The following is a 24,719-nucleotide window of genomic DNA, read 5'->3' as shown; positions in this document are numbered from 1 at the left end:
ACTGTTATGTTGGATCTGTAGATGACACTGTTATGGAGTATCTGTAGATGACACTGTTATGGAGGATCTGTAGATGACACACTGTTATGGAGGATCTGTAAATGACACTGTTATGGGGGATCTGTAGATGACACTGTTATGGAGTATCTGTAGATGACACACTGTTATGGAGGATCTGCAGAGGACACTGTTATGGGGATCTGTAGATGACAAACTGTTATGGGGGATCTGTAGAGGACACAACGTTATGGGGGATCAGTAGAGGACACTGTTATGGGGGATCTGTAGATGACACACTGTTATGGGGATCTGTAGATGACACACTGTTATGGGGGATCTGTAGATGACACACTGTTATGGGGGATTTGTACATGACACACTGTTATGGAGGATCTGTACATGAAACTGTTATGTGGGATCTGTAGAAGACACTGTTATGGAGTATCTGTAGATGACACTGTTATGGAGGATCTGTAGATGACACACTGTTATGGAGGATCTGTAGATGACACTGTTATGGGGGATCTGTAGATGACACTGTTATGGAGTATCTGTAGATGACACACTGTTATGGAGAATCTTTAGATGACACACTGTTATGGAGGATCTGTAGATGACACTGTTATGGAGAATCTGTAGATGACACACTGTTATGGAGGATCTGTAGATGACACTGTTATGGGGGATCTGTAGATGACACACTGTTATGGAGGATCTGTAGATGACACACTGTTATGGAGGATCTGTAGATGACACACTGTTATGGAGGATCTGTAGATGACACACTGTTATGGAGGATCTGTAGATGACACTGTTATGGAGGATCTGTAGATGACACACTGTTATGGAGGATCTGTAGATGATACTGTTATGGGGGATCTGTAGATGACACACTGTTATGGGGGATCTGTAGATGATACTGTTATGGGGATCTGTAGAAGACAGTGTTATGGGGGATCTGTAGAGGACACACTGTTATGGGGATCTGTAGATGATACTGTTATGGGGATCTGTAGAAGACAGTGTTATGGGGGATCTGTAGAGGACACACTGTTATGGGGATCTGTAGATGATACTGTTATGGGGATATGTAGATGATACTGTTATGGGGATCTGTAGAAGACAGTGTTATGGGGGATCTGTAGAGGACACACTGTTATGGGGATCTGTAGATGACACTGTTATGGAGGATCTGTAGATTACACTGTTATGGGGGATCTGTAGATGACACTGTTATGGGGATCTGTAGATGACACACTGTTATGGGGGATCTGTAAATGACACACTGTTATAGGGGATCTGTAGATGACACGCTGTTATGGAGGATCTGTAGATGAAACTGTTATGGGGGATCTGTAGATGACACTATTATGGAGGATCTGTAGATGACACTGTTATGAGGGATCTCCAGAGGACACTGTTATGGAGGATCTGCAGAGGACACTGTTATGGGGATCTGTAGATGACACATTGTTATGGGGCATCTGTAAATGACACAATGTTATGGGGGATCTGTAGATGACACACTGTTATGGGGGATCTGTAGATGACACACTGTTATGGAGGATCTGCAGAGGACACTGATATGGGGATCTGTAGATGACACACTGTTATGGGGGATCTGTAGAGGACACAACGTTATGGGGGATCAGTAGAGGACACTGTTATGGGGGATCTGTAGATGACACACTGTTATGGGGGATTTGTACATGACACACTGTTATGGAGGATCTGTACATGAAACTGTTATGTGGGATCTGTAGATGACACTGTTATGGAGTATCTGTACATGACACTGTTATGGAGGATCTGTAGATGACACACTGTTATGGAGGATCTGTAGATGACACTGTTATGGGGGATCTGTAGATGACACTGTTATGGAGTATCTGTAGATGACACACTGTTATGGGGGATCTGTAGATGACACTGTTATGGAGGATCTGTAGATGACACACTGTTATGGAGGATCTGTAGATGACACTGTTATGGGGGATCTGTAGATGACACACTGTTATGGAGGATCTGTAGATGACACACTGTTATGGAGGATCTGTAGATGACACACTGTTATGGAGGATCTGTAGATGACACACTGTTATGGAGGATCTGTAGATGACACTGTTATGGAGGATCTGTAGATGACACATTGTTATGGAGGATCTGTAGATGATACTGTTATGGGGGATCTGTAGATGACAAACTGTTATGGAGGATCTGTAGATGACACACTGTTATGGAGGATCTGTAGATGACACACTGTTATGGAGGATCTGTAGATGACACACTGTTATGGAGGATCTGTAGATGACACTGTTATGGAGGATCTGTAGATGACACACTGTTATGGAGGATCTGTAGATAATACTGTTATGGGGGATCTGTAGATGACACACTGTTATGGGGGATCTGTAGATGACACCGTTATGGGGGATCTGTAAATGACACAATGTTATGGGGGATCTGTAGAGGACACACTTATGGGGGAAATGTAGAGGACACACTGTTATGGGGGATCTGTAAATGACACAATGTTATGGGGGATCTGTAGATGACACACTGTTATGGGGGATCTGTAGATGACACACTGTTATGGAGGATCTGCAGAGGACACTGTTATTGGGATCTGTAGATGACACACTGTTATGGAGGATCTGTAGAGGACACAACATTATGGGGGATCTGTAGAGGACACTGTTATGGGGGATCTGTAGATGACACACTGTTATGGGGGATCTGTAGAGGACACTGTTATGGGGATCTGTAGAGGACATTGTTATGGGGGATCTGTAGATGACACACTGTTATGGGCGATCTGTACATGACACACTGTTATGGAGGATCTGTACATGAAACTGTTATGGGTGATCTGTAGATGACACTGTTATGGAGTATCTGTAGATGACACTGTTATGGAGGATCTGTAGATGACACACTGTTATGGGGGATCTGTAGATGACACTGTTATGGGGGATCTGTAGATGACACTTATGGAGTATCTGTAGATGACACACTGTTATGGAAGATCTGTAGATGATACACTGTTATGGAGGATCTGTAGATGATACACTGTTATGGAGGATCTGTAGATGACACTGTTATGGAGAATCTGTAGATGACACACTGTTATAGAGGATCTGTAGATGACACTGTTATGGGGGATCTGTAGATGACACACTGTTATGGAGGATCTGTAGATGACACACTGTTATGGAGGATCTGCAGATGACATACTGTTATGGAGGATCTGTAGATGACACACTGTTATGGAGGATCTGTAGATGACACTGTTATGGAGAATCTGTAGATGACACACTGTTATGGAGGATCTGTAGATGACACTGTTATGGGGGATCTGTAGATGACACACTGTTATGGGGATCTGTAGATGACACTGTTATGGGGGATCTGTAGATGACACACTGTTATGGGGGGTCTGTAGAGGACACACTGTTATGGGGGATCTGTAATTGACACAATGGTATGGGGGATCTGTAGAGGACACACTGTTATGGGGGATCTGTAGAGGACACACTGTTATGGGGGATCTGTAGATGACAATGTTATGGGGGATCTGTAGAGGACGCAACATTATGGAGGATCTGTAGATGACACTGTTATGGAGGATCTGTAGATTACACTGTTATGGGGGATCTGTAGATGACACTGTTATGGGGATCTGTAGATGACATACTGTTATGGAGAATCTGTAGATGACACACTGTTATGGAGTATCTGTAGATGACACTGTTATGGAGGATCTGTAGGTGACACACTGTTATGGGGGATCTGTAGATGACACTGTTATGGGGGATCTGTAGATGACACTTATGGAGTATCTGTAGATGACACACTGTTATGGAAGATCTGTAGATGATACACTGTTATGGAGGATCTGTAGATGATACACTGTTATGGAGGATCTTTAGATGACACTGTTATGGAGAATCTGTAGATGACACACTGTTATGGAGGATCTGTAGATGACACTGTTATGGGGGATCTGTAGATGACACACTGTTATGGAGGATCTGTAGATGACACACTGTTATGGAGGATCTGCAGATGACATACTGTTATGGAGGATCTGTAGATGACACACTGTTATGGAGGATCTGTAGATGACACTGTTATGGAAAATCTGTAGATGACACACTGTTATGGAGGATCTGTAGATGACACTGTTATGGGGGATCTGTAGATGACACACTGTTATGGGGATCTGTAGATGACACTGTTATGGGGGATCTGTAGATGACACACTGTTATGGGGGGTCTGTAGAGGACACACTGTTATGGGGGATCTGTTAATGACACAATGGTATGGGGGATCTGTAGAGGACACACTGTTATGGGGGATCTGTAGAGGACACACTGTTATGGGGGATCTGTAGATGACAATGTTATGGGGGATCTGTAGAGGACGCAACATTATGGAGGATCTGTAGATGACACTGTTATGGAGGATCTGTAGATTACACTGTTATGGGGGATCTGTAGATGACACTGTTATGGGGATCTGTAGATGACACACTGTTATGGGGGATCTGTAAATGACACACTGTTATGGGGGATCTGTAGATGACACTATTATGGAGGATCTGTAGAAGACACTGTTATGAGGGATCTCCAGAGGACACTGTTATGGAGGATCTGCAGAGGACACTGTTATGGGGATCTGTAGATGACACACTGTTATGGGGCATCTGTAAATGACACAATGTTATGGAGGATCTGTAGATGACACACTGTTATGGGGGGTCTGTAGATGACACACTGTTATGGAGGATCTGCAGAGGACACTGTTATGGGGATCTGTAGATGACACACTGTTATGGGGGATCTGTAGAGGACACAACGTTATGGGGGATCAGTAGAGGACACTGTTATGGGGGATCTGTAGATGACACACTGTTATGGGGGATTTGTACATGACACACTGTTATGGAGGATCTGTACATGAAACTGTTATGTGGGATCTGTAGATGACACTGTTATAGAGTATCTGTAGATGACACTGTTATGGAGGATCTGTAGATGACACACTGTTATGGAGGATCTGTAGATGACACTGTTATGGGGGATCTGTAGATGACACACTGTTATGGAGGATCTGTAGATGACACTGTTATGGGGGATCTGTAGATGACACACTGTTATGGAGGATCTGTAGATGACACACTGTTATGGAGGATCTGTAGATGACACACTGTTATGGAGGATCTGTAGATGACACACTGTTATGGAGGATCTGTAGATGACACTGTTATGGAGGATCTGTAGATGACACTTTTATTGAAGATCTGTAGATGATACTGTAATGGGGGATCTGTAGATGACACACTGTTATGGGGGATCTGTAGATGACACCATTATGGGGGATCTGTAAATGACACAATGTTATGGGGGATCTGTAGAGGACACACTTATGGGGGAAATGTAGAGGACACACTGTTATGGGGGTTCTGTAAATGACACAATGTTATGGGGAATCTGTAGATGACACACTGTTATGGGTGATCTGTAGATGACACACTGTTATGGAGGATCTGCAGAGGACACTGTTATGGGGATCTGTAGATGACACACTGTTATGGGGGATCTGTAGAGGACACAACATTATGGGGGATCTGTAGAGGACACTGTTATGGGGGATCTGTAGATGACACACTGTTATGGGGATCTGTAGAGGACATTGTTATGGGGGATATGTAGATGACACACTGTTATGGGCGATCTGTACATGACACACTGTTATGGAGGATCTGTACATGAAACTGTTATGGGGGATCTGTAGATGACACTGTTATGGAGTATCTGTAGATGACACTGTTATGGAGGATCTGTAGATGACACTGTTATGGGGGATCTGTAGATGACACTGTTATGGAGTATCTGTAGATGACACTGTTATGGAGGATCTGTAGATGACACTGTTATGAGGGATCTGTAGATGACACTGTTATGGAGTATCTGTAGATGACACTGATATGGAGGATCTGTAGATGACACACTGTTATGGGGGATCTGTAGATGACACTGTTATGGGGGATCTGTAGATGACACTTATGGAGTATCTGTAGATGACACACTGTTATGGAGGATCTGTGGATGATACACTGTTATGGAGGATCTGTAGATGATACACTGTTATGGAGGATCTGTAGATGACACACTGTTATGGAGGATCTGTAGATGACACACTGTTATGGAGGATCTGTAGATGACATACTGTTATGGAGGATCTGTAGATGACACACTGTTATGGAGGATCTGTAGATGACACTGTTATGGAGAATCTGTAGATGATACACTGTTATGGAGGATCTGTAGATGACACTGTTATGGGGGATCTGTAGATGACACACTGTTATGGGGGATCTGTAGATGACACTGTTATGGGGGATCTGTAGATGACACACTGTTATGGGGGCTCTGTAGAGGACACATTGTTATGGGGGATCTGTAAATGACACAATGGTAAGGGGGACCTGTAGAGGACACACTGTTATGGGGGATCTGTAGAGGACACACTGTTATGGGGGATCTGTAGATGACAATGTTATGGGGGATCTGTAGAGGACGCAACATTATGGAGGATCTGTAGATGACACTGTTATGGGGGATGTGTAGATTACACTGTTATGGGGGATCTGTAGAGGACACACTGTTATGGGGAATCTGTAGATTACACTGATATTGGGGATCTGTAGAGGACACTGTTATGGGGGATCTGTAGATGACACACTGTTATGGAGGATCTGTAGATGACACTGTTATGGAGGATCTGAGGATGACACACTGTTATGGAGGATCTGTACATGACACACTGTTATGGAGGATCTGTAGATGACACTGTTATGGAGGATCTGTAGATGACACACTGTTATGGAGGATCTGTAGATGATACTGTTATGGGGGATCTGTAGATGACACACTGTTATGGGGGATCTGTAGAGGACACAACATTATGGGGGATCTGTAGAGGACACTGTTATGGGGGATCTGTAGATGACACACTGTTATGGGGATCTGTAAGGACACTGTTATGGGGGATCTGTAGATGACACACTGTTATGGGCGATCTGTACATGACACACTGTTATGGAGGATCTGTACATTAAACTGTTATGGGGGATCTGTAGATGACACTGTTATGGAGTATCTGTAGATGACACTGTTATGGAGGATCTGTAGATGACACTGTTATGGGGGATCTGTAGATGACACTGTTATGGAGTATCTGTAGATGACACTTATGGAGGATCTGTAGATGACACACTGTTATGGGGGATCTGTAGATTACACTGTTATGGGGGATCTGTAGATGACACTTATGGAGTATCTGTAGATGACACACTGTTATGGAGGATCTGTAGATGATACACTGTTATGGAGGATCTGTAGATTACACTGTTATGGAGGATCTGTAGATGACACACTGTTATGGAGGATCTGTAGATGACACACTGTTATGGAGGATCTGTAGATGACATACTGTTATGGAGGATCTGTAGGTGACACACTGTTATGGAGGATCTGTAGATGACACTGTTATGGAGAATCTGTAGATGACACACTGTTATGGAGGATCTGTAGATGACACTGTTATGGGGGATCTGTAGATGACACACTGTTATGGGGGATCTGTAGATAACACTGTTATGGGGTATCTGTAGATGACACACTGTTATGGGGGATCTGTAGAGGACACACTTTTATGGGGGATCTGTAAATGACACAATGGCATGGGGGATCTGTAGAGGACACACTGTTATGAGTGATCTGTAGATGACACACTGTTATGGAGGATCTGCAGAGGACACTGTTATGGGGATCTGTAGATGACACACTGTTATGGGGGATCTGTAGAGCACACAACATTATGGGGGATCTGTAGAGGACACTGTTATGGGGGATCTGTAGATGACACACTGTTATGGAGGATCTGTACATGACACACTGTTATGGAGGATCTGTAGATGACACTGTTATGGAGGATCTGTAGATGACACACTGTTATGGAGGATCTGTAGATGATACTGTTATGGGGGATCTGTAGATGACACACTGTTATGGGGGATCTGTAGAGGACACAACATTATGGGGGATCTGTAGAGGACACTGTTATGGGGGATCTGTAGATGACACACTGTTATGGGGATCTGTAAGGACACTGTTATGGGGGATCTGTAGATGACACACTGTTATGGGCGATCTGTACATGACACACTGTTATGGAGGATCTGTACATTAAACTGTTATGGGGGATCTGTAGATGACACTGTTATGGAGTATCTGTAGATGACACTGTTATGGAGGATCTGTAGATGACACTGTTATGGGGGATCTGTAGATGACACTGTTATGGAGTATCTGTAGATGACACTTATGGAGGATCTGTAGATGACACACTGTTATGGGGGATCTGTAGATTACACTGTTATGGGGGATCTGTAGATGACACTTATGGAGTATCTGTAGATGACACACTGTTATGGAGGATCTGTAGATGATACACTGTTATGGAGGATCTGTAGATTACACTGTTATGGAGGATCTGTAGATGACACACTGTTATGGAGGATCTGTAGATGACACACTGTTATGGAGGATCTGTAGATGACATACTGTTATGGAGGATCTGTAGGTGACACACTGTTATGGAGGATCTGTAGATGACACTGTTATGGAGAATCTGTAGATGACACACTGTTATGGAGGATCTGTAGATGACACTGTTATGGGGGATCTGTAGATGACACACTGTTATGGGGGATCTGTAGATGACACTGTTATGGGGTATCTGTAGATGACACACTGTTATGGGGGATCTGTAGAGGACACACTTTTATGGGGGATCTGTAAATGACACAATGGCATGGGGGATCTGTAGAGGACACACTGTTATGAGTGATCTGTAGATGACACACTGTTATGGAGGATCTGCAGAGGACACTGTTATGGGGATCTGTAGATGACACACTGTTATGGGGGATCTGTAGAGCACACAACATTATGGGGGATCTGTAGAGGACACTGTTATGGGGGATCTGTAGATGACACACTGTTATGGGGATCTGTAGAGGACACTGTTATGGGGATCTGTAGAGGACATTGTTATGGGGGATCTGTAGATGACACACTGTTATGGGCGATCTGTACATGACACACTGTTATGGAGGATCTGTACATGACACACTGTTATGGAGGATCTGTACATGAAACTGTTATGGGGGATCTGTAGATGACACTGTTATGGAGTATCTGTAGATGACACTGTTATGGAGGATCTGTAGATGACACTGTTATGGGGGATCTGTAGATGACACTGTTATGGAGTATCTGTAGATGACACTGTTATGGAGGATCTGTAGATGACACACTGTTATGGGGGATCTGTAGATGACACTGTTATGGGGGATCTGTAGATGACACTTATGGAGTATCTGTAGATGACACACTGTTATGGAGGATCTGTAGATGATACACTGTTATGGAGGATCTGTAGATGATACACTGTTATGGAGGATCTGTAGATGACACACTGTTATGGAGGATCTGTAGATGACACACTGTTATGGAGGATCTGTAGATGACATACTGTTATGGAGGATCTGTAGATGACACACTGTTATGGAGGATCTGTAGATGACACTGTTATGGAGAATCTGTAGATGACACACTGTTATGGAGGATCTGTAGATGACACTGTTATGGGGGATCTGTAGATGACACACTGTTATGGGGGATCTGTAGATGACACTGTTATGGGGGATCTGTAGATGACACACTGTTATGGGGGGTCTGTAGAGGACACATTGTTATGGGGGATCTGTAAATGAAACAATGGTATGGGGGATCTGTAGAGGACACACTGTTATGGGGGATCTGTAGAGGACATACTGTTATGGGGGATCTGTAGATGACAATGTTATGGGGGATCTGTAGAGGACGCAACATTATGGAGGATCTGTAGATGACACTGTTATAGGGGATGTGTAGATTACACTGTTATGGGGGATCTGTAGAGGACACACTGTTATGGGGGATCTGTAGATTACACTGATATTGGGGATCTGTAGAGGATACTGTTATGGGGGATCTGTAGATGACACACTGTTATGGAGGATCTGTAGATGACACTGTTATGGAGGATCTGAGGATGACACACTGTTATGGAGGATCTGTACATGACACACTGTTATGGAGGATCTGTAGATGACACTGTTATGGAGGATCTGTAGATGACACACTGTTATGGAGGATCTGTAGATGATACTGTTATGGGGGATCTGTAGATGACACACTGTTATGGGGGATCTGTAGATGACACTGTTATGGGGGATCTGTAAATGACACAATGTTATTGGGGATCTGTAGAGGACACACTTATGGGGGATCTGTAGAGGACTCACTGTTATGGGGGATCTGTAAATGACTCAATGTTATGGGGGATCTGTAGATGACACACTGTTATGGGGGATCTGTAGATGACACACTGTTATGGAGGATCTGCAGAGGACACTGTTATGGGGATCTGTAGATGACACACTGTTATGGGGGATCTGTAGAGGACACAACATTATGGGGGATCTGTAGAGGACACTGTTAAGGGGGATCTGTAGATGACACACTGTTATGGGGATCTGTAGAGGACACTGTTATGGGGGATCTGTAGATGACACACTGTTATGGGCGATCTGTACATGACACACTGTTATGGAGGATCTGTACATGAAACTGTTATGGGGGATCTGCAGATGACACTGTTACGGAGGATCTGTAGATGACACTGTTATGGGGGATCTGTAGATGAAACTGTTATGGAGTATCTGTAGATGACACTGTTATGGAGGATCTGTAGATGACACACTGTTATGGGGGATCTGTAGATTACACTGTTATGGGGGATCTGTAGATGACACTTATGGAGTATCTGTAGATGACACACTGTTATGGAGGATCTGTAGATGATACACTGTTATGGAGGATCTGTAGATGACACTGTTATGGAGGATCTGTAGATGACACACTGTTATGGAGGATCTGAAGATGACACACTGTTATGGAGGATCTGTAGATGACATACTGTTATGGAGGATCTGTAGATGACACACTTTTATGGAGGATCTGTAGATGACACTGTTATGGAGAATCTGTAGATGACACACTGTTATGGAGGATCTGTAGATGACACTGTTATGGGGGATCTGTAGATGACACACTGTTATGGGGGATCTGTAGATGACACTGTTATGGGGGATCTGTAGATGACACACTGTTATGGGGGATCTGTAGAGGACACACTTTTATGGGGGATCTGTAAATGACACAATGGTATGGGGGATCTGTAGAGGACACACTGTCATGGGGGATCTGTAGATGACAATGTTATGGGGGATCTGTAGAGGACGCAACATTATGGAGGATCTGTAGATGACACTGTTATGGGGGATGTGTAGATTACACTGTTATGGGGGATCTGTAGAGGACACACTGTTATGGGGGATCTGTAGATTACACTGATATTGGGGATCTGTAGAGGACACAATGTTATGGGGGATCTGTAGAGGACACATTGTTATGGGGGATCTGTAGATTACACTGATATTGGGGATATGTAGAGGACACACTGCTATGGGGGATCTGTAGATGACACTGTTATGGGGGATCTGTAGATGATACACTGTTATGGGGGCTCTGCAGATTACACTGATATTGGGGATCTGTAGAGGACACACTGTTATGGAGGATCTGTAGATTACACTGATAATTAGGATCTGTAGAGGACACACTGTTATGGGGATCTGTAGATTACACTGTTATGGGGGATATAAAGATTAAGCTGTTATGGGGGATCTGTAGATGACACACTGTTATGGGGGATCTGTAGATGACACACTGTTATGGGGGATATAAAGATTACACTGTTATGGAGGATCTGTAGATGACAATGTTATGGGGAATCTGTAGATTAAACTGATACGGAGGATCTGTAGACGACAATGTTATGGAGTATCTGTAGATGACACTATTATGGAGTATCTGTAGATTAAACTGTTATGGGGGATCTGTAGATGACACACTGTTATGGAGTATCTGTAGATGACACTGATATGGAGGATCTGTAGACGACAATGTTATGGAGTATCTGTAGATGACACTGTTATGGAGTATCTGTAGATGACACTGTTATGGGGGATGTGTAGAATACACTGTTATGGGGGATCTGTAGAGGACACACTGTTATGAAGGATCTGTAGATGACACTGTTATGGAGCATCTGTAGATGACACTGTTATGGGGGATCTGTAGAGGACACACTGTTATTGGGGATCTGTAGAGTACACTATTATGGGGGAATATGTACATGACACACAGTTACAGGGTCACCTCTGGCGGCCATATTGATTGTCACCCAGCAGTGACTAGGACTCCAGCAGGGACAGTGACCGCTGACAGAGATTTTCGGATCATTGCCCCCTGTACAGACACTTCCTGTAAATCTATAGATTGTGACATGTGATCATCTCTTATCTTAATCTATAGGAGGAAGTAACAGAAGGAGAAACAAATCCTATCTGTAATATACGGCAGACATCTGCGCAGGAAACGCTGCAATCCCCACAATGCAAAACTGTGCGCCATATTAGACCACAGACAGGCGGCACAATGTGTAAAAATCCAACAGCTCAGGCTCTGCTCACACTGTGTTACACTCACCATCAGGGGCCTCCGAAACACTTTCTGTAATTGTAATGGGGAAATAGTCATAAAAACATTGACAAATTACACAGTAGTATTATAGTAGTTTTATTCTTGTATATAGGAGGCAGTGTTATAGTAGTTATATTCTTGTATATAGGAGCAGTATTATAGTAGTTATATTCTTGTATATAGGAGCAGTATTATAGTAGTTATATTCTTGTATATAGGAGCAGTATTATAGTAGTTATATTCTTGTATATAGGAGCAGTATTATAGTAGTTATATTCTTGTATATAGGAGCAGTATTATAGTAGTTATATTCTTGTATATAGGAGCAGTATTATAGTAGTTATATTCTTGTATATAGGAGCAGTATTATAGTATTTATATTCTTGTATATAGGAGCAGTATTATAGTAGTTATATTCTTGTATATAGGAGCAGTATTATAGTAGTTATATTCTTGTATATAGGAGCAGTATTATAGTAGTTATATTCTTGTATATAGGAGGCAGTGCTATAGTAGTTATATTCTTTTATATAGGAGCAGTATTATAGTAGTTATATTCTTGTATATAGGAGCAGTATTATAGTAGTAATATTCTTGTATATAGGAGCAGTATTATAGTAGTTATGTTCTTGTATATAGGAGCAGTATTATAGTAGTTGTATTCTTGTATATAGGAGAAGTATTATAGTAGTTATATTCTTGTATATAGGAGCAGTATTATAGTAGTTATATTCTTGTATATAGGAGCAGTATTATAGTAGTTATATTCTTGTATATAGGAGGCAGTATTATAGTAGTTATATTCTTGTATATAGGAGCAGTATTATAGTAGTTACATTGTTGTATATAGGAGCAGTATTGTAATAGTTATATTCTTGTATATAGGAGGCAGTATTATAGTAGTTATATTGTTGTGTGTAGGAGCAGTATTATAGTAGTTATATTCTTGTATATAGGAGCAGTATTATTGTAGTTATATTCTTGTATACAGGAGCAGTATTATAGTAGTTATATTCTTGTATATAGGAGGCAGTATTATAGCAGTTATATTCTTGTATATAGGAGCAGTATTATAGCAGTTATATTCTTCTATATAGGAACAGTATTATAGTAGTTATATTCTTGTATATAGGAGCAGTATTATAGTAGTTATATTCTTGTATATAGGGGGCAGTATTATAGCAGTTATATTCTTGTATATAGGAGGCAGTAATATAGTAGTTATATTCTTGTATATAGGAGCAGTATTATAGTAGTTATATTCTTGTATATAGGGGGCAGTATTATAGTAATTATATTCTTGTATATAGGAGCAGTATTATAGTAGTTATATTCTTGTATATAGGGGCAGTATTATAGTAGTTATATTCTTGTATATAGGAGCAGTATTATAGTAGTTATATTCTTGTATATAGGGGCAGTATTATAGTAATTATATTCTTGTATATAGGAGCAGTATTATAGTAGTAATAATCTTGTATATAGGGGCAGTATTATAGCAGTTATATTCTTGTACATAGGAGCAGTATTATAGTAGTTATATTGTTGTATATAGGGGCAGTATTATAGTAATTATATTCTTGTATATAGGAGGCAGTATTATAGTAGTTATATTCTTGTATATAGGGAGCAGTATTATAGTAGTTATATTCTTGTATATAGGGGCAGTATTATAGTAGTTATATTCTTGTATATAGGAGCAGTATTATAGTAGTTATATTCTTGTATATAGGAGCAGTATTATAGTAGTTATATTCTTGTATATAGGAGCAGTATTATAGTATTTATATTCTTGTATATAGGAGCAGTATTATAGTAGTTATATTCTTGCACATAGGAGCAGTATTATAGTAGTTATATTCTTGTATATAGATGCAGTATTATAGTAGTTATATTCCTGTATATATAGGAGCAGTATTATAGTAGTTATATTCTTGTATATAGGAGGCAGTATTATAGTAGTTATATTCTTATATATAGGAGCAGTATTATAGTAGATATATTCTTGTATATAGGAACAGTATTATAGTAGTTATATTCTTGTATATAGGGGCAGTATTATAGTAGTCATATTCTTGTATATAGGAGCAGTATTATAGTAGTTATATTCTTGTATATAGGAGCAGTATTATAGTATTTATATTCTTGTATATAGGAGCAGTATTATAGTAGTTATATTCTTGTATATAGGAGCAGTATTATAGTAGTTATATTCTTGTATATAGGAGCAGTATTATAGTAGTTATATTCTTGTATATAGGAGGCAGTGCTATAGTAGTTATATTCTTTTATATAGATGCAGTATTATAGTAGTTATATTCTTGTATATAGGAGCAGTATTATAGTAGTAATATTCTTGTATATAGGAGCAGTATTATAGTAGTTATGTTCTTGTATATAGGAGCAGTATTATAGTAGTTATATTCTTGTATATAGGAGAAGTATTATAGTAGTTATATTCTTGTATATAGGAGCAGTATTATAGTAGTTATATTCTTGTATATAGGAGCAGTATTATAGTAGTTATATTCTTGTATATAGGAGGCAGTATTATAGTAGTTATATTCTTGTATATAGGAGCAGTATTATAGCAGTTATATTCTTGTATATAGGAGGCGGTATTATAGCAGTTATATTCTTGTATATAGGAACAGTATTATAGTAGTTATATTCTTGTATATAGGAGCAGTATTATAGTAGTTATATTCTTGTATATAGGAGCAGTATTATAGTAGTTACATTGTTGTATATAGGAGCAGTATTGTAATAGTTATATTCTTGTATATAGGAGGCAGTATTATAGTAGTTATATTGTTGTGTGTAGGAGCAGTATTATAGTAGTTATATTCTTGTATATAGGAGCAGTATTATTGTAGTTATATTCTTGTATACAGGAGCAGTATTATAGTAGTTATATTCTTGTATATAGGAGGCAGTATTATAGCAGTTATATTCTTGTATATAGGAGCAGTATTATAGCAGTTATATTCTTCTATATAGGAACAGTATTATAGTAGTTATATTCTTGTATATAGGAGCAGTATTATAGTAGCTATATTCTTGTATATAGGGGGCAGTATTATAGCAGTTATATTCTTGTATATAGGAGGCAGTAATATAGTAGTTATATTCTTGTATATAGGAGCAGTATTATAGTAGTTATATTCTTGTATATAGGGGGCAGTATTATAGTAATTATATTCTTGTATATAGGAGCAGTATTATAGTAGTTATATTCTTGTATATAGGGGCAGTATTATAGTAGTTATATTCTTGTATATAGGAGCAGTATTATAGTAGTTATATTCTTGTATATAGGGGCAGTATTATAGTAATTATATTCTTGTATATAGGAGCAGTATTATAGTAGTAATAATCTTGTATATAGGGGCAGTATTATAGCAGTTATATTCTTGTACATAGGAGCAGTATTATAGTAGTTATATTGTTGTATATAGGGGCAGTATTATAGTAATTATATTCTTGTATATAGGAGGCAGTATTATAGTAGTTATATTCTTGTATATAGGGAGCAGTATTATAGTAGTTATATTCTTGTATATAGGGGCAGTATTATAGTAGTTATATTCTTGTATATAGGAGCAGTATTATAGTAGTTATATTCTTGTATATAGGAGCAGTATTATAGTAGTTATATTCTTGTATATAGGAGCAGTATTATAGTATTTATATTCTTGTATATAGGAGCAGTATTATAGTAGTTATATTCTTGCATATAGGAGCAGTATTATAGTAGTTATATTCTTGTATATAGATGCAGTATTATAGTAGTTATATTCCTGTATATATAGGAGCAGTATTATAGTAGTTATATTCTTGTATATAGGAGGCAGTATTATAGTAGTTATATTCTTATATATAGGAGCAGTATTATAGTAGATATATTCTTGTATATAGGAACAGTATTATAGTAGTTATATTCTTGTATATAGGGGCAGTATTATAGTAGTCATATTCTTGTATATAGGAGCAGTATTATAGTAGTTATATTCTTGTATATAGGAGCAGTATTATAGTATTTATATTCTTGTACATAAGGGGCTGTATTACATTACCTAATATTCGTGTAGTCTTCTCAGTATTTCAGCCTCTTCTAGGGGAGTTCTTTGTTTTTGCGGTTTCCTTCCTCATTTACAGGTCTTCTCGGCCCCGCCGCAATAAGTGACTTTTTTAGCAGATCACGTGACCTGGCTTCCTGTAATATGTTTCATCCTTTCAGAGACAAGAGAACACCAGTCCTGATTCATCGACTTCTTGTATCTACCAGATTATAAGATCTGAGCCTGATATTAGTCCAAGATGTTACGGCGGAAACCGTCCAACGCCTCGGACAAGGACCCCGGTCAAAAAAAGAAGGTAGGTCACAACGTTATGGTCGTCATGTGAGGATGGGCATAGAACATTAATGCTCCACATGTAGACTTTGTGCCCCTATCATGCAGCCTCCAATATTCTTACACTACCCTCATAGATGTAACATAGTAACTTAGTAATATAGTTCAGACCAGAGTCCATCAAGTTCAACCTATAACCCTAATGAGTCCCTACTGAGTTGATCCAGAGGAGGCAAAAAATCCCTCATACTAGAGGTAAAAATTCCTTCCCGACTCCAAATATGGCATCAGAATAAATCCCTGGATCAACGTTCTGTCCCTATAAATCTATTACACATAACCTGTAATGTTATTATTCTCCAAAAATGCATCCAGACCCCTTTTATATTCTTTTATAGAGTTCACCATGACACCTCCTCAGGCAGAGAATTCCACAGTCTCACTGCTCTTACAGTAAAGAACCCCCGTCTGTGCTGGTGTAGAAACCTTCTTTCCTCTAGATGTAGAGGATGCCCCCTTGTTATAGATACAGTCCTGGGTATAAATAGATCATGGGAGAGATCTCTGTACGGTCCCTGATATATTTATACACAGTTATTAGGTCGCCCCCTAATACTTATATTTTCTAAACTAAATAACCCTAATTCTGGGTATCTTTCTGGGTACTGTAGTCCTCCCATTCCCCGTATTACCCTGGTTGCCCGTCTTTGAACCCTTTCCAGCTCTACTATATCTTTCTTGTACACTGGTGCCCAGTACTGTACACAGTATTCTATGTGTGGTCTGACCAGTACTGTACACAGTATTCTATGTGCGGTCTGACCAGTACTGTACACAGTATTCTATGTGTGGTCTGACCAGTACTGTACACAGTATTCTATGTGTGGTCTGACCAGTATTGTACACAGTATTCTATGTGTGTTCTGACTAGTACTGTACACAGTATTCAATGTGTGGTCTGACCAGTACTGTACACAGTATTCTATGTGTGGTCTGACCAGTACTGTACACAGTATTCAATGTGTGGTCTGACCAGTACTGTACACAGTATTCTATGTGTGGTCTGACCAGTACTGTACACAGTATTCTATGTGTGGTCTGACCAGTACTGTACACAGTATTCTATGTGTGGTCTGACAAGTACTGTACACAGTATTCTATGTGTGGTCTGACCAGTATTGTACACAGTATTCCATGTGTGGTCTGACCAGTACTGTACACAGTATTCTATGTGTGGTCTGACTAGTATTGTACACAGTATTCCATGTGTGGTCTGACCAGTACTGTACACAGTATTCTATGTGTGGTCTGACCAGTATTGTACACAGTATTCCATGTGTGGTCTGACCAGTACTGTACACAGTATTCTATGTGTGGTCTGACCAGTACTGTACACAGTATTCTATGTGTGGTCTGACCAGTACTGTACACAGTATTCTATGTGTGGTCTGACAAGTACTGTACACAGTATTCTATGTGTGGTCTGACCAGTACTGTACACAGTATTCTATGTGTGGTCTGACCAGTACTGTACACAGTATTTTATGTGTGGTCTGACCAATACTGTACACAGTATTCTATGTGTGGTCTGACCAGTACTGCACACAGTATTCTATGTGTGGTCTGACCAGTACTGTACACAGTATTTTATGTGTGGTCTGACTAGTACTGTATACGGTATTCTATGTGTGGTCTGACCAGTACTGTACACAGTATTCTATGTGTGGTCTGACCAGTACTGTACACAGTATTCTATGTGTGGTCTGACTAGTACTGTACACAGTATTCCATGTGTGGTCTGACCAATACTGTACACAGTATTCTATGTGTGGTCTGACCAGTACTGCACACAGTATTCTATGTGTGGTCTGACCAGTACTGTACACAGTATTTTATGTGTGGTCTGACTAGTACTGTATACGGTATTCTATGTGTGGTCTGACCAGTACTGTACACAGTATTCTATGTGTGGTCTGACCAGTACTGTACACAGTATTCTATGTGCGGTCTGACCAGTACTGTACACGGTATTCTATGTGTGGTCTGACCAGTACTGTACACAGTATTCTATGTGTGGTCTGACCAGTACTGTATACAGTATTCTATGTGTGGTCTGACCAGTACTGTATACAGTATTCTATGTGTGGTCTGACCAGTACTGTATACAGTATTCTATGTGTGGTCTGACCAGTACAGTATAAAGTATTCTATGTGTGGTCTGACCAGTACTGTACACAGTATTCTATGTGTGGTCTGACCAGTACTGTACACAGTATTCTATGTGTGGTCTGACTAGTACTGTACACAGTATTCTATGTGTGGTCTGACCAGTACTGTACACAGTATTCTATGTGTGGTCTGACTAGTACTGTACACAGTATTCTATGTGTGGTCTGACCTGTACTGTACACAGTATTCTATGTGTGGTCTGACCAGTAATGCACACAGTATTCTATGTGTGGTCTGACCAGTACTGTACACAGTATTCTATGTGTGGTCTGACCAGTACTGTACACAGTATTCTATGTGTGGTCTGACCAGTACTGTACACAGTATTCTATGTGGGGTCTGACCAGTACTGTACACAGTGTTCTATGTGTGGTATGACCAGTACTGTACACAGTATTCTATGTGTGGTCTGACCAGTACTGTACACAGTATTCTATGTGTGGTCTGACTAGTACTGTATACAGTATTCTATGTGTGGTCTGACCAGTACTGTACACAGTATTCTATGTGTGGTCTGACCAGTACTGTACACAGTATTCTATGTGTGGTCTGACTAGTACTGTACACAGTATTCTATGTGTGGTCTGACCAGTACTGTACACAGTATTCTATGTGTGGTCTGACTAGTACTGTACACAGTATTCTATGTGTGGTCTGACCAGTACTGTACACAGTATTCTATGTGTGGTCTGACCAGTACTGTACACAGTATTCTATGTGTGGTCTGACCAGTACTGTACACAGTATTCTATGTGTGGTCTGACTAGTACTGTACACAGTATTCTATGTGTGGTCTGACCAGTACTGTACACAGTATTCTATGTGTGGTCTGACCAGTACTGTACACAGTATTCTATGTGTGGTCTGACTAGTGATTTGTACAGTGGAAGAATTATTTCCTTGTCGTGGGCATCTATGCCCCTATTGATGCCCCCATGATGTTATTAGCCTTGGCAGCAGCTGCCCGACACTGGTCTCTACTGCTAAATTTACTATTAACTAAGACTCCTAAGTCCTTTTTCATGTCAGACGTCCCAAGTGTTCTCCCATTTAATACATAATCCCAGCCCGGATGTTGCCTCCCCATGTGCATTACCTTACATTTATCAGTGTTGAACCTCATCTGTCACTTCCCAGCTCAAACCTCCAACCTATCCAGATCCACTTGTAACAGTGTTAGTTTGTTAGTTTGACAGGACCGATCCCTCATAAAGCCATGTGATATGGGGTCATACATTTATTTTTATCAAAATTCTCCAAAATAGCATCTCTTAGAAAACCCTCAAACAATTTACATATAACAGAGGTTAAACTAACAGGTCCATAATTCTCGGGGTCACCTTTTGACCCCTTTATAAATATTGGCACCACATTTGACATGTGCCAGTCCTGGGGAACAGTCCCTGTTAGTATGGAGTCCATGAATATTAAAAATAGGGGACTGACTATTACATGAATTAATTTCTTTAGAACACGGGGGTGAAGGCCATCTGGACCTGGTGATTTGCCTATTTTGATTTTTTGTAGGCGGCACTGTACTTCTTCCTGGGTTAGACAGGTGACCTGTACTTCTTCCTGGGTTAGACAGGTGACCTGTACTGGGTAGTTTACCTTATCTCGCTGTATTTCACCTGGCATTTCATTTTCCGCGGTGAATACACTGGAGAAGAATTTGTTTAATATATTTGCTTTTTCCTGATCCCCGTCTATAATTTCTTCTTAATCATTTTTTAAAGGGCCAACACTTTTATTTTTAGTGTCAGTATTCTTGTTTTTGGGGACATTTTCCTATTTTATATTAAGAGCTTCTCTGAGTTGATTGAACTTTTCCTTCCTAAAGTTCATTGTTTTTGTGGCCCCTCGAGAGGTTCCCTTATTGCAGAACAAGTTATAATGTATTATATTATGATCACTATTTCCTAGGTGTCCTTCTACCTGCACATTAGTTACTCTGTCAGGTCTGTTGGTTAATATTAAGTCCAGTAGGGCGCCCCCTCTGGTCAGGTCTGTTGGATAATATTAAGTCTAGTAGGGCGCCCCCTCTGGTCAGGTCTGTTGGTTAATATTAAGTCTAGTAGGGCGCCCCCTCTGGTCAGGTCTGTTGGATAATATTAAGTCTAGTAGGGCGCCCCCTCTGGTCAGGTCTGTTGGTTAATATTAAGTCGAGTAGGGCGCCCCCTCTGGTCGGGCCCTGCACCATTTGGGACAGATAATTGTCTTTAGCTATAGTCAGAAACCTGTTTCCTTTATGAGATTCACAGGTCTCAGTATCCGACAGTGAAGTCAGCCCAGTTCTCCATGAACCCAAACCCTTCCTTTCTACACCAGCTTCTGAGCCACTTGTTTACCTCCCTGATCTCCCGCTGCCTCTCTGGTGCGGCTCGTGGTACAGGTAATATTTCAGAAAAGACTACCTTGGAGGTCCTTGCCTTAAGCTTGCGGCCTAAGTCCCTGAAATCATTTTTATGGACACTCCACCTACCTCTTACTTTGTCATTGGTGCCAATATGTACCATGACTGCTGAGTCCTCTCCAGCCCCACCCAGCAACCTGTCAACCCGATCCGCGATGTGCCGAACTCAAGCACCAGGAAGACAACACACTGTTAGGAGATCCTGGTCTTTGTGATAGATCACCCTGTCTGTCCATGCTCCAATGTGGACTCTGGGAGATTCTAGTATCAAGACATTCCTGTTTCTACTGGTGGTTTCTGGGGGATTGCGATCATTCCTGGTTAGCGATATATCCCTGTTTCTGGTCCATGGACTTGGAGTCTACTGGATGTTCTGGAGGATTATGCTATATTCCTGTCTGTTGACTTATCCGTTTTCCTGTCTAGTGTTTTGAACTTTATGCTTATTAGTTCTTGTATTCTGATCTCTTGAGTTGGTACATGTCTACTTATCTATAGTGACCTCTGTTCATGACCACAGATCTATAGAGTCCTCTGTTCACGGCCACTGTGCCCCCTGTTCATGTCCGGCGATCTTTAGTGTCCTCTATTCATGTCCGCTGATGGTGTCCTCTGAACTTATATATCGTAGAGTTGTTTGTTCCTGTTAGTTTTCTGGTTGGTGGACGACTATTTATTAGTAAGTGTTTTTATTAGACCCCAGCACTTTAGTTCAGGGAGGGACCGGCGCCCAGTTGTCATCTCACCGTTTAGGGTGAGTGGGCAAGTAGGCAGGGAGAGCGGTTTTAGGGTCAGATTAGGGCTCACTCTCCCTGTCCCCTGGTAGGTCCCTAACAAATACACTGTGTATGGTTTTTCAGGAAGATATACTACATTATCCTTAGGCTTTACTATTTGCAACCACCTGTCCAAGCTGTGTATCTAAGCTTGTCATGTGGTATCCATTTTAAAACCATGTATCCAGGGCTCAATTCCTGCAGGAACGCATGGGAACTGAGTTCCTGCACTTTTAATAACACTGGGGGATATATATCAAGAATGGTCTTGGCTGGATCATTCTTATTGTTTGTCTAGATGCATTTTTTGGGGGGCGGTGCTTCTCCAAATTTATCATCTTGTTTCAGTGACAATGATACATTTCGTGCAGATCTGCACCCAGATAATTTTTACCGCCGCTTTTAGATCATGTCTACGCGGCTTCTGAGAAACTTGTTTGTCTGTGTGTTTGGCTTTATTTGTTTTAGTTTTTATTTTAAGGCAAATTAATGTCTAAATGAAGGTCTGCAAAGAAAGCCTTACATTTGAATATGGTTTACCGTGCTGCAGGCCGGAAAAAAAAACTTTTATTTATTTTATTTATTTTCACTTTTCACTTTTTTATTTTATCATCACTGTCAGATATTTTTTCAGACTTGGGCACATGAAATTGTGAGATGTCGGCCATTGCTAACCATCTTATTGTTTCTGACATCTTTACCATTCCCTTTTTGTACCTTAACCCCTTACCGCAGAATCACGTCTATAGATGTCGGATTGCACAGGTCCTTCCCGCATTCCGACGTCTATAGACGTCATTCAGTTAACCCAGCGATGCGCGGCATCACATGGGTTAACTGGCATAAGTCCTGCTGTTACCAGCCGGGGACAACTTCTGCTAGCCCCCCAGGACCATCTGTTGATGGTCCTGGTCAGCGATCACTGTGATTGGTCCCTGTGGACCAATCACAGTGTCTCAGCTGACGCGGGGTGAAAGTTCAGATCCCCCGCTCTGCCCTCCCCTAGATGTCAGGCAGGGCGGGTGAAGAGGACCCAAGAGCTGCGGGGGAACCGCGGCACATACCTGCGGGGAGACCGGCGCAGCAATGGGGACCGGGGACCGGCGGCAGGCACACGTGGAGGCGTCAGGCAAGTGGAGGAGGCGGCGGGATCAGAGACAGCATTGAAGATCATCACTGATCTTCGCTGCTGCTTCTAGGAGTTTCAAAACTACAACTCCCAGCATGCTCAGACAAGCTTTGGCTGTCTGGGCATGCTGGGAGTTGTAGTTTTGCAACATCTGGAGGACCACAGTTTGGAGACCACTGTGCAGTGGTCTCCAATCTGTGCTCTTACAGATGTTGCAAAACTACAACTCCCAGCATGCCTGGGCCGTCTGGGCATGCTTGGAGTTGAAGTTTTGCAACATCTGGAGGGCCACAGTTTGGAGACCACTACAAAGTTGTCCCCAATCTGTTCTCCTCCAGTTGTTGCAAAACTACAAATCCAAGCATGCCCTTCGGCTGTCTGGGCATGCTGGGAGTTGTAGTTTTGCAACAGCTGGAGGCACACGGGTTGGGAAACACGGAGTTAGAAAACAGATGTTTCCCAGACAGTGTGCCTCCAGTTGTTGCAAAACTACAACTCCCAGCATGCACTGACAGACCATGCATGCTAAGAGTTTTAGTTTTGCAACAGCTGGAGGCACACGGGTTGGGAAACACTGAGTTATGTAACAAACTCTGTGTTTTGCAACCACTGTGCCTCCAGCTGTTGAAAACCACACCCTCCAACATGCACGGACAGCCAAAGGGCATGCCTAAAGTTAAAGTAGTGTGCCTCCAGCTGTTGCACAACTACAAGTCCCAGCATGCCCTTCTGTCACTGCATGCTGCGAATTGTTGTTTTGCAACAGCTGGAGGTTTGCCCCCCCACCATGTGAATGTACAGGGTCCATTCACACAGTTGGGTTTACAGCGAGTTTTCTCGCTGCAAGTTTGAGATGCAGCAAATTTTCCGCTGAAGCTCAGACTCCCAGCGCGAAACTCGCTGTGAACCCTATATGTGAATGTACCCTAAAAACACTACACATAATAAAGAGTAAAACACTACATATGCACATACCCCTACACCATACCCCCCCTCCCCAATAAAAATGAAAAACATCTGGTACGGCAGAGTTTCCAAAACTGAGCCACCAGCTGTTGCAAAACAACTACTCCCGGTATTGCCAGACAGCCACTGAA

At 41.1% G+C, this 24,719-nt stretch overlaps 1 protein-coding gene across 1 annotated transcript in view; it reads left to right on the top strand.

Annotated features, from left to right (window-relative positions):
* The first annotated feature begins 16,966 nt into the window (after positions 1 to 16,966).
* The window catches only part of SASH3 (SAM and SH3 domain containing 3), a 97,412-nt gene continuing 89,659 nt past the window's right edge, over positions 16,967 to 24,719 (top strand). Inside the window, exon 1 of the mRNA XM_056539732.1 lies at positions 16,967 to 17,097. Coding sequence (XP_056395707.1) covers positions 17,041 to 17,097 — 57 coding nt within the window. The 5' untranslated portion in view covers positions 16,967 to 17,040. The remainder of the gene's footprint in view (positions 17,098 to 24,719) is intronic.

Source organism: Hyla sarda, chromosome 9 (assembly GCF_029499605.1).
Source record: "Hyla sarda isolate aHylSar1 chromosome 9, aHylSar1.hap1, whole genome shotgun sequence".
In the NCBI taxonomy this organism is placed as follows: Eukaryota; Metazoa; Chordata; class Amphibia; order Anura; family Hylidae; genus Hyla; species Hyla sarda.
Note: the sequence above shows the minus strand (reverse complement) of the source record. Positions and strands in the feature narration are given on the sequence as shown.